General features: G+C 39.2%; 1 protein-coding gene across 1 annotated transcript in view; it reads left to right on the top strand.

Annotated features, from left to right (window-relative positions):
• Window positions 1-11,475, top strand: part of ipmkb (inositol polyphosphate multikinase b) — an 87,466-nt gene extending 75,991 nt beyond the window's left edge. Inside the window, exon 6 of the mRNA XM_055647245.1 lies at window positions 5,919-11,475. Coding sequence (XP_055503220.1) covers window positions 5,919-6,550 — 632 coding nt within the window. The 3' untranslated portion in view covers window positions 6,551-11,475. The remainder of the gene's footprint in view (window positions 1-5,918) is intronic.
• Window positions 11,476-12,982: the final 1,507 nt, after the last annotated feature.

Genomic DNA, 12,982 nt, shown 5'->3' on the forward strand with positions numbered 1-12,982 from the left:
CGCTGTAAGGCAGTAACTCTACCGCTGTGCTACCGTTCCTTAATTTACGCCATAATTTCCGATGGTGTAAATTAAGGAATTATATTTCTCCTGGCCGTTCAGCTCCTCATATTTACTCCCAGATACATTAAACAAAGATCTCTCCTGCTTTCTTTAAACCTCATTTCTATTTCTGGGAAATTTACTGCATAAATTATAGAAATGTACAGTGCAGGAACAGGACATTTAACCCACAATGTCTGTTCCGAACATGAACCCACTAATGTCTGTATCTGCACGAAATAATGATAATAAAGATAAATTTTATTTATAGAGCACTTTAAAAACAAACATAGCTGCAACAAAGTGCTGTACATCACTAATCATTGACAAAAAAGTTAATACACACCAAAAATAACAATCAAAAGAAATAGTTCTCTAAAAAGAAACATATCCAGAAGTGCCTCAGGCTGGTCAAAAGCCAGGGAGCTGCGTTTTCATGGATTTTAAGATGGACAGTGAGGGGGCCTGTCTGATGTGCAACGGCAGGGTGTTCCAGAGTGCCGGAGCAGCAACAGAGAAGGCTCTATATCCATGATCCATATCACTCTACATATCCTTGTGCCTGTCTATAAGCTTCTTCTTTCATGGTTAATCTTTTACCTCATCACCATTTTCCTGTGCAAACCCCATTTCCATTGATCTCCTTGATATCTGAAAATCTATCAATCTCTTTCTTGAATATACTTGGTGACAGACTTTCCACTGCTTTTAATATTCTCTAGATGTTGAAATGTCCTATCATATGAATCACAAAAGGCAAACACCTTTCTATGCACTGGAGACCTTGCACTGCAGAACAATGTAATATTGTTCACACACTTATCTGTATTTGCCACTTTTAGCAGTGATTTGGTAACTCAAATGCCCAAGAATGAAGGAGGCTGCAGGAAGGGGGAGGGTGGAACTGGTCGGATAGTTACCGGTTGGCTTCATAGACGCGAGTAAAAACAAAATTCCAGCCGCACTTTGCAAGTGAAGTAGCAAAGGACACCAATTGAGTTAATGCCCCTTCATCATAACTCCTGTTTCTTACTCCCTGGATGGTGCTGAGCAGCTGTCGGCATATTTTGCTTTGCATTTCAGATTTCCATCTGCAAGTTTTTGATCCAACTAGTAGACAAGAGGCTGTTCAACCTGCCGTTTTTGTAAAGTTGACTGACCTCCAGGCTATGAAACTAAATGGCACGCAATGAGCTACGAAACTGATTTACTGAAGTTAATGACCATAAAAAGATGGAAAAAAAAACGAAAGCATAACATTGCCATTTCCATTTTGAACTGCAGTAGAGTCATGCTCTTATTGATAGTGAGTTGGTTTAATGAGATGTGTTCATTTTGGATTTGTAAAAAATTTGGCTTATGAACAATTCTCAGGAACTGATGACTCTTTTGTAACTGGGATACTGCCTATAAATTATATTGCTGAGACATTTTTCAAATTAATTTCTCAGCCTGTGTAAAGAGCAGCATTTATTGTCCATCCCCAATTGCCACTGGGTTTAATGAGGCGTGCACTCCATAAACTGAAGCCACATTTAACCCCAGCATCATACCAACTTTTGCTGTTAAATCATTCAGTGATTTGAAACTTCCTACTGCATTTAATAGTTTCAGTTTTTATAATTACAGAAAATTAACATCTTTTATTCTGGAAATCAAGTTTTGAATATAAATCCTGTAAACCATGTAAATAAATGAGAGTTAAATGGCATGAACAAATTTGAACACATGCAGATGTTGAATTTAATATCCTTCCAGTAGTATATTTTTGCATGCAACTTCAATTGGCAAATGCTCGTTACAACATGAACCAAGGAAGACTTAAAATGAGGATAGTAATAAAGCCTGACTTTATAAATTGTGAAACATCTGGCAGTATACTGTGAGCAGGTTTTGCACATTTGTTGTATATGAAGTGACAGCTTGGAGGCATTTTCTTGTTGGTATGATGGGAATAATATTTCATTACATTTTCCCTAATCTGATTCTCTGTGCGTGAGCAGTTGTAGAAATGTTAGCTTTAATAATTTGCATTCAGTTGTCCAATTGCTTTGAATATACACCAAGGTTGTCATTTGGATTACTGACTCTACAAAGATCTTTCGTTGAGAAGGGAAAGGAACAGTCTTTAGCAGGATTTTACAGGTAGATGTTGCCACCAACTTCAAAGTAAATTGAAAACTTATCTCAGAGTGATCCTCCCAGAAGAAATTTCTGGAAGGTGTTGCTAGGAATCATTCAAGGTAAGGCACAAACCTTGACAGCAGGCCACACCAGTAATATATTTGACAGTCAGTTAAGCCAAGTTTCCTACCTAGTCATTTGCTATTTGATTCTTGCTACAGGATTGACCACAATACTAAACTGAATAGGACACTTCTTAGAGTCATATTCATAGTCATACAGCATGGAAGCAGGCTCTTTAGGCCAACTGGTCCATGCTGACCAAGAAGACACATCTAAACTAGTTCTATTTCATAATCACGATCACAATAATACTTTATTAGCCATGTTTTGCAACATACAAGGAATTTCATTTGCCAAGTCAGTCATACAAATAAAAAGCAACGGAACACACAAAATACATTTTAACATAAACATCCGCCATAGTAACTCCTCCACATTCCTCACTGTGATGGAAGGCGAAAAACCGCATTTGCATGCGTTTGGCCCTTATCTCTATCCATTTGTCGGTCCATGTATCTTTTAAATGCTGTTATAATACCTACCTCAACTATCTCCTCTGGCAGCTCATTCCATGTACAGGTTCCATGTACCTGTGTAGAAAAGTTTTACTGTAAAAATAAATACTAGCCTACCCAATTTTTTTTCCTCTAGCTTAGGTCCTTAAATTCTTGCAACATCTGCTTCTTTTTCTTGTGTTTGAGACAACAGAAGTCTGCAGCAGAGTGATGCCATCCGGTTGGCACCAAGCTGTGGCGACTGAGGTTGCATTTCTGCTGTTGCCTCTGTTTGTTGTCGTTCGCCTGACTGAGGTAATTGACAGGGCTAACCACGGGGACGTCGACAACATGAGCCTCATAACATCTGCTCATTATGTAAAATGGAAAACTAGCTTACTCACTATTGTGTTGGTCAGGGTGTACTTTTGCCCCATATAATTTCAGCAATCCGGGCACCTAACCTGATAGATCAAGCCATGAGCCAGTTTTGGCAGGCACAGTGGACCAGATTTGGAGTCTGCAGTAATTACTAACTCATCGGCACTGGGCCTGTACTAGCTGGAGTTTAGAAGAATGAGGGGGGACCTCATTGAAATGTACAGAATAGTGAAAGGCTTGGATAGAGTAGATATGGAGAGGATGTTTCCACTAGTGGGAGAATTTAGGACTAGAGGTCAGAATTAAAGGATGTTCTGTTAGGAAGGAGATGAGGAGAAATTTCCTTAGTCAGAGGGTGGTGAATCTGTGGAATTCTTTGCAACAGAAGGCTATGGACGCCAAATCAGTGGATATTTTTACGGCAGAGATAGATTCTTGATTAGTATGGGTATCAAAGGTTATGGGGAGAAGGCAGGAGAATGGGGTTAGGAGGAAGAGATAGATCAGCCATGATTGAATGGCGGAGTAGACTTGATGGGCCGAATGATCTAATTCTACTCCTATTCCTTATGACCTTATGATCAGTAGTAGGCCCCCCTCAGTCATGACTGACCATGGGTGATGCATCCTGGTTGGATGCAAACCTGGGCGATGTCATATGGAGGGCAGGTTGTTGCCATGGAGCACGTCCCCCCTCTCCACATCGCTGATCGATCCAAAGGAACAGCAGGGCCGTTACAGTTTGGCACCAGCGCCGTCGCAGGAGCTGCCAGAGCGAGGTTGTAGACAACGACGAACTGCCTGAGGGGCTCTGACTCCGGATTTTCTTGAGGTTTGCTCCTGGAGCCGTTTCCATGACTGGATATGGCCACAAGGCAGTGGAGGTTTTAAATCAGTTTTCCCTCTCCTAGATGGACTGCCTTCCCAGGCTGATGAGCTCCATCTGCCCGAGACTCGTGGGGGCGGGAGCGTCTACCTTCCCGTGCAGGTCTATAGACTGAACTGACGGAAATAAATATAAGCTTATCTCCAAGCAGTTCTTTCAGTAGGAACTGCAAAGCAATTCGTTCCAGTGATGACAAATGTAGAGCCCACATTTACCCCTTTATATTTGAAATACAGTGTTGGCACAGCAAATTGTAAAGAGAGTTTCCACAGCCCTTTTGGAAGGGCAGTTGAGTTTTCTTGTGTTCTCGTGAACCTCAACTAACATCATCAGCTCAGAGTCTTGGTTGACAACAGATATTATGGGTCTGGTCAATAAAAGGACAAGAGACACATGTCAGCTGTGGGGAGCTCAGATTGGGCGAATCCTTTGACAAGTATAAGGACTTGAAGAACATGGTTGGGCACTGTTTTGCGTCAGGACTCCTCTTCCTATTGATTATAGTAGGAGGGAGCAGGCGGGAAAGAGGTGGTGGCGGGACAAAGCCTGGCAAGTGATAGGTGGATACAGGTGGGGAGGGGGTGGGTTGTTCAAAGGCCAAAGATGAAAAGACAAATAGTGTAAGATAAGGAGAAAGGGAGAGAGTAGATTTTCTTAAGTATCAATTTGGTAATCTATGTGTGGAGCCACAAGAAATGGGTGGGAGGGTGGTTTATGAGGTGATGTGCTCCCTCTGCAGCTCATGCAGGGCTTCTGCATGGTCTCAGTATTTGGTGTTGAGGTTCTCAGCACCATCTCGAATATTCCTTCTCTATTTTGACTCACAGTGGGTGGAAATCCGCAAGAGTCGGTGTGAACGTTCCACTTTTTTTAAGCAGACTTTGAGAACATCCTTAATTTGTTTCCTCTCTTTGCCTGGTAAATTGCTTCCATAACCAAGCTTGGACTGGAGTGCCTGTTTTGAGGGTCTGGTGTGGAGCCACAAATGATGTAGCCAACTTAGAGTACCAAGGATGTCGGTCCTGGCAACGTTGGTCTGGGAAGAGGATGGCTTATTTTTCCTTTAGTGCATTTGGTGGATTTTCTAGAGAAAGTGTTGGTTGTAATATTTCCAATACTTTGGGATGTCTACTATAGGTAGTCCAGGTTTCAGAAACATATAGGAAGGCAATGGTCACGGCTGTCTAGTGGACCTTGAGTTTTATTTTGTTAGATTAAGGATCTTGATCCTCAGATACCTGGTCCTTGATTGACAAAATACACCGTTGGCAAATTGAAGGTAATGGGGAAATTCATGGTCATATTTACCTACACTGAGAAATCTTAAGTTATCTGCTGGTGAAGGTAGACATAAATGAGAGAATTCACTAATGTCGCTTGCATTATTATCACAATTTCAACGTCCATTCGGTAAAACATATAGATTTACTTTTTCTTCTGTTTTCTTCAGACTAAGGTCTGAGTGCAGCATGAAAACAGGCCCTTCGGCCCACTGAGTCCTCGCCGACCAGCGATCACTTTGTACGCTAGTTCTATCCTACCCACTAGGGACAATTTACAATTTACAGAGAGCAATTAACCTACTTGAGAACATCCTTAATTTGTTTCCTCTCTTTGCCTGGTAAATTGCTTCCATGACCAAGCTTGGACTGGAGTGCCATCCTCTTCCCAGACCAACGTTGCCAGGACCGACTTTGGCGTGTGGGAGGAAACCTGTAGAAAACCCGCGCGACCACAGGGAGAATGCATAAACTCAGTCCGGATAGCACCCATTGTCAGCATCAAACCCGGGTCTCTGGCGCTGTAAGGCAGCAGCTCTGCCACTGCGCCGCCCCTTTAATTTTCAATTCAAGTATTATTTGAGGTAGATTTTGATGTGGATATTCAGTGTTTTACTCAAGGATTATGTTTTGCCTGTCTTTTTCTAGGTCTGTCTAAATTCTTCCACAACGGAAGCTACTTGAGGAAGGATGCTGTGGCTGCAAGTATTCAAGAGATTGAAAATATATTGCATTGGTTTGAGCGGCAAAGCAACCTCTGTTTCTATGCAAGCTCCTTACTGTTTGTTTACGAAGGATCATCTGAGCTGACAGCGACAGGTGACAGTCGTGGTCCCCTCAAACCAGCAGCACCAAAGGGCATGAGGCGGACTGGAGAATTAATGGAATACAACAACAACATCCACATGATGGGCTCGACTGAGAATGGAATGGTGGAAGCCACAGTCGGTCAGAGCCTCTCCAACATGTATGCACTTCACAGGAAGGGCTGCTTCCGGGCGCATCAAAGTGTGGTCCCACTGCAGCTGAAGAATGCAGAACAAGACCATGGCATTTGCAAATGCTTAACCCTCATTTCAGCTGGTCAGCCAAATGGCAATGAAATAAAACAATTGGAGAAAGATTTCATTCATACATCCAGCATGCTTCCGGAGCCTCCAGAGGTCGTTGTAAGAATGATAGACTTTGCACATGTGTTTCCTAGCAACACAAAAGACGAGGAGTATATATATGGGCTGAAACACTTAATCAGTGTGTTACAAAATATGCTGGATGATTAATTTTTTAATTTTTAGTGGGTGGATTGTAGGCAAGGAAATAAATGTGGGGGAATTATATTGATTTCTGCACAGGTTCTGATCCATCATTTTGTGTTTATAATGTGATTCCAGGTGTACTGTATGCTCTTTTCACTGTGCAGTACTTCTTGTGATTGATTTGATGTTTATAATAGCTCAGGAAAATTTACCAACTCATCATTGACAGCCGCTGAAACAGGTCCAGAACCTGCAGAGGGCAGCTCAAAGCCTAGTAACTACTGACAAGGAAATGTATGAGTTCCCGCTGTTTGTAACAAACCCACAGACTTCAGTGATGGTAATTGGTTTTTCAGATATGTAACCAACTGCCTGCCAATCCTAGACACGGAACTTTTTGTGCCTATGGAATAATTCTATCTTCAGTGAAGATCAGGTTAGTCAGACTTACGATTGTTTTGGGGATGTTGCTGCCACTTTTCTGGAGATGTGTATTTTACTAGTCTTTTTTTACAGTTAAATTCTTGCAATTCGTATAAAATGTTTAATAGAAAATTGTCAATTGACTGATGCATTTAGCTGAAATCCATGGAGTATTGCAATGGCTTGTTAATTTATGAATGTAATGAAAGCGAATGCAAAATATCACCAGTGAGTCACCTGGATACCCGTTGGCTATGATTTTCTGCTGGATCGAGCAACACATGCATGTTAAGCAGATATATTTTAAACTGCTTTCATTTTCTTTTAAGTCTATCTATAGTCCAGAAGCTAAGATGGGGGAGTTGGAGACAGAATACTTTGAGTTGCATCCATCATTCTGCAGGCCTTCTATTGAAGTTCAACATGTAACTTAAAAAAATCTCCACCAAAATTTTAATCAGTTTTAGGAATCCTTTGTCCCAATGCTTGCTACCCTTCAAAATGAGCATACTTTGACATCTTCACGTCCCATTTGCAATGTATTAAAAGTGCTATAACCAGTGAATTATTTCCAAAGTTATCTTTTGAACACTCAGTTTACCAAGTTTCCTCTCGTTAGCCTCTGGGCTAAAGTGCGTCGGGGTTTACCTTTATTAAACTGGCACATTTGTGTGTTGTTGTTGTTGTGTTGGGCCAACCTTGCGTCTAAGAACTCTCATTCCATAAACACTAACTGCGGGGTCAATAACTAATAGTCACTTTGACATGTCTTTCGGTGAACAAACAACTGCACTTGCATAAACTATTTACGTGCCCTTAACTGACTTGTGATTCCAGTGAGAGAGCCTTTGTCCATACTAGTTATATGGCCTGCTTCATTTCAATCTCTACAAATGGGTGGTGGGAACTATTGGTTTAGTCTTTATCAATCAAAAAATAGCCAAATTCTTGGCACTAGTCAAGAAATGTATTTCAGAATAACACACGGGCACTAAAATGCAACCTTTTTTTGCAATTTAAAAAAAAATGCACTAGATATTGAAACATTGGGTTCCTTTCATTTACTGTTTACATTTGCACAGACCCATATACTATCAATGTATTTTTAAAGCTTTTTAATCATTTTAATTGTTATCGCTTTGCCAGGGTTCACGGGGTGAATGTTGTGACATTACATGTGGCAGTGGAGTGAAATGTGATACAGGTGAATAATGCATGTGGAGATTATGTTAGTCATTTAAATGTATTTACCAAATAATGCTTTTTCTAAAAACAAAGTTATTTCTGAAATATTTTTTATTGTAAACTATGCTTTTTTGTATGTTTGGTAAAGAGGTTTACATAATTCAGCTGTACATTTCTTATGCAGCATACTACATCCTTTTTGAACTTTTGACGATTTATCCAGGCTTCAAAAATAACGAATACTTAGCTTTTTTTAGTCTTAAAAATCAAATAATTCGCATTATTCAGTTATTTTCTAACCTGAGGTAGAACAAGACACTCTTGGAGTCGTACACTCCTCTCAACAACAAATGGACGTCCAAATTGAGTGGTGGGTGGTATGTGAGAAAATTGAAACGGCCTGAGTTTCGAGGTTTAAAAAAAGAACATAATTTCAAATAGTTCTTTCTCCAAACAATTAAGTACAAGGAATGCTGCTACTTAATACTATATTGGGAATATCATCGAGTTTTACGTTACTTTTCTTGCTTAATTACTCTTCTCTTGCTTCTCTACTGATTTTAGTGAGGTTTTTAATTAATTTTATTTCCTCCCTACCCCCACACCCCCCAACTTCCTACTATTCCCCAGCCAATTCATTCACCAGTTGTGGCCTGGATTTGGAACTTTAGCAAGCTGTAAGCTTGATCACGGGCTGGTGAATTATGAAGATCTCACCTTTGGATTGATCCTTTAGGGAAACCTGATGAATAAGCTTGGGCATTTTTTTTTTAAATAACAAAAGCTGTTTTAATTGTCCTTTCAATTCTGTTTAAAGGTCATTTCCCTGATTTAGTTGACTCTGTTTTTAAAAATTGATAATTTGCTGACCTCAGATCAATGCATAATATAAAATGCTTAAATTCAGTGTATAATGATTCAGGATTATGAGTCTCAATAAATCTACAGTTGATTAAATTAACGTTATCAAGGAAATAGGTGGCTGGAGAAAGGCTTTATTGAGCCAACACTAGTGTTGACTGGTGGAGTCGGTCTTTTTGTTACACTCCTTTACTTTAGGAACATATTCCATTCATTAAAGGATTTAAAATAATGTTTTTTATCATCTCATATTGGTTTATTATGCAAGTAGTATCACTGTAATTCTTTGTGTTTTGCTCTTCAGGGTCAAGTTCAACGCAAGTTTAGGAAGCTTAGGAAATGTGTAATCAAGTGCTAGTAAACATTCTCACACTATCTTGGATTAAGTTGTTTATTTTAAGCCCTTGTGCTTTGGGCTATAAAATTTATTGGAACCAAGCACGGAATGCGACTTCTAAATTAAGTAAAATTATTTACAAAAATTCCACCAACTACTGAAATTTTACTTCTCTGCTGGGCATGATATATTTTAAATGAATGGGGATTTGGTAACCCATATTACTTTTACATAGACGATTATTAAATAAAAAAGGAATTTGCGGCATCTTATCAGATTTTCAATCTACATTTACTAGCACGCAGCTCTGAAAAAAAAAAAGATTTTCTTCCATTTGGCATCGTTGAGCTCATTTTTATAAATCCCCAGATCAAAAGTTTGTGTAAAAAAACAGTTGAACACACTCCATGGAAATTATCTTGCAGTGAGCAAAACAGTTAAGGCTAGTTTGCCTTTTGCCACTGTTGCAGAAGACATTAAACATATCTGAATAGTGTGGTCACAACATTCTCATAAATGGTTTTCACTGTGCCAGACATTCTGCAAGTGACATTCTTGTATTCGTAGCTTTGGTTGACAAAATAGCTGGAGAGCTATACTGGGCATAGACCTCGCAGCTCATAGAATCAGCACTCTCACAATGTCCTGTGAGGCATTCCTTCAGTGTCACCGATATTGCAGAGAACAAAATGGAGTTATTCAGTTTTCTTTCAAGATAGAGTTGCTAAGAAATTACAATAATGAAATGTTTGTTCAAATTTATTTTTTTTAAAGGATATTGTATGTATATTTGACCTATTAAAATTGCTGTATTTAGAAAGATGAAAAGTACTTAATGCAAATATATGTAAAATGTAGGTTTTGTGGCATATTTGGACTAGCTACATCACAGAATATTTGGAATTTCATATTTAAAATATCTTCAAATTTCTTGTCTTTTGGTGAAATAAACTCAAAATTATGATGTCAAATTCTCACAGGCAACCTTGATTAAATTAGTTCCTGTTAAAATTACTGATTGCTTATTGTACTGTTTTATGTACTTTTATTTAAACCAATATTGAATACAAATGTGACTTTTCCCACAGTGGCAGACTTTACACTGAAACTGCCTTCACTTTTCATTATATAGCAAGAGAACGGAGGTGAAGATGGGTTACTATTTCCTTTATTCATGCACACTTGTTGTATGTACTGAAACCTGGCAACAAATAGAGAACAGTACACACAGACTCGAGTTTTATTTCCACTCACCTTTTTGCAAATGGTAACCTTGTGCAGTGCATCGTGAAAGAAGGTTGTTAACTTAAATTGCTTTTAATTCAAACACTGGGTTTGGTGTTCAGCCTTGATGGGATCTGTGGGTTTAAAAACAAAGTTGTACGCGGCACCCTCTCTCCACTCCAGTCCCAGTGAAATGAGGAATCTATTGTCTTATGAAATGTACATAACGTTTCTTCTTGACCTATCGAGACTGGACATTAAATTTGAACACAGGATAATGTGCATACAATTCATTGTTAGTAAGATCAGTTACTGCACACATTTTAAACCATTCAAACAAATTTAATACTTTTTTTTTTGCAAAAGTCATCAGTCATAATTTCTCATGCATTTGGTTAAAATAAAATCCCTTGCCTCAATGTTTAGATAAATGTGACTTTTAACAGGAGAATGAAGATGTTCCCTCAATCTCAGATAAAGTATAATTTAACCTGCAGCTGATTTGGGCCAACAAGTGATAATAATGTCCCCCTTTTGTTAGTAACTGTGCACTCAGACACTTTAGTATTATGGGGAAATGATGCTGGAATGATTCCGAAAGTATCAGAAAAGCAGCAAATGCACATTTATTTACTGTGGTTATTTATAATCAATCATACATAATGTCTCAGTCTGACTAATCTATCTTCTGATATAATACCTTTGTTTTGATTGTGAGATATTCATAACTTGTTTTGCTACATATGGAATGCAGGGGTAATTGCTGATATGTAATGGGTGCTATTTTACAGAGGAATCAAAAGTACTAACTGAAAGATTGCTTAATTTTGTAATTTAATATGATGAAAAGATATTTAGATAAATTACATAGCTGTATATTTGGCAGAAATGGAATTATTAATAAACTTTCTGTAAACAACACGTCTTCAATTTGTCATCTCTCGCATTTAATGTTATTGATGTAAATAAATAAAAGTCACATGAAAATAATTCTGAAATAGCTGTGTACAGGCTTGATCTTGATTGCTTAATCTGCAATTAAGATCAAGCATTATTTACATCAGACAGTGTCTTTATTTTAATCTGAAGTAGTAAGGACACCAATGGTTAAGTGGTAATGATTAATCATTTAATTGTACTACATAAAACATAGAACAGTACAGCACAGGAACAGGCCTTCTACCCGCCTACACTTCATGCTGCCTCAGAAAAGATGTCAACATAATCAAAGACATGTCTCACCCTGGTCATTCCTACTCACTCCGCCTGTCCGGCAGAAGGTTCAGAAGCTTGAACGCGTGCACCTCCAGGCTCTGCAACAGCTTCTTCCCCTCTTATCAGGTTTCTGAACGTTTCTTCCATAAGCTAGGGTACTGTCCGATTCACCTCTACCCCATTAAAGGCATTGGACTTTGCCAATGGAACTAATGCACTACAATGCTGAGAACTATATTCTGCACACTGTATCATCCCCTTTGCTCTATTGTACTTGAGTCTGACCTGATTGTTGTAATTGTAATTAATTTATTGTAATTGTAATTAATTTATTTGCCAAGTATGTAAAAATGTACAAGGAATTTAATATGCCATACAGTCATACCAAAAAAGCAACAAGACACACAACTACATAAAAATTAACATAAACATTCACCGCAGTGCACTGTGATGGAAAGCAATAACGTATTATCTTCCCTCCTTTTCTCCTGCGGTCGGGGCAGTCGAACTATCTGCAGTCGGGGTGATCCATGCTCCCGCAGCCGGTGATCGAAGCTCCTGCGTCGGGGCGATCGAAACTCCCGCAATCGGGGCGGTCGAAGTCGATCCCTGACAAAGGGATCGCAAGCTCCACGATGTTAAGTCCGTAGGCACCCACGGTAGGAGTTCCCGAAGTCGATCCCCAGCAAAGGGATCGCCAGCTCCACGATGTTAAGTCCGTAGGCACCCACGGTTGGAGTTCCCGAAGTCGATCCCCAGCAAAGGGATCGCCAGCTCCACGATGTTAGACCGCAGTGCTGTCGGAGAAACGGTACGGAAAAAGTCGCATATCCGTCGAGGAAAGAGATTTAAAAAAGTTTCCCCAACGTAATACAAAACAAATAATACTAAAACATATATTTAACCACAGACTAAAAACAATAAATGAAGAAAAGGATGAGACAGACTGTTGGCGAGGCTGCTATCGTACAGGTGGAAATATATCACCATAATTTGATCTGTTTGGATAGCATGCAAACAAAGCTTTTCGGTAACCTATCCATATTCCTCTATTCCCTGCATCGTGGAAAACTTGATGGGATGATTTCCATTCATTGTGTTTCTGACGGCTTTAGTTACCACATTTCTTTAGTGTGGAATATTTCCTGAAGCAAAGGCAAAAGCTCATGACTGTACCATGCGGTTAGGAAAATAGTGTTCCTAACAGCTTT

This window comes from Leucoraja erinacea, chromosome 15 (assembly GCF_028641065.1).
Source record: "Leucoraja erinacea ecotype New England chromosome 15, Leri_hhj_1, whole genome shotgun sequence".
Classification (NCBI taxonomy): Eukaryota; Metazoa; Chordata; class Chondrichthyes; order Rajiformes; family Rajidae; genus Leucoraja; species Leucoraja erinaceus.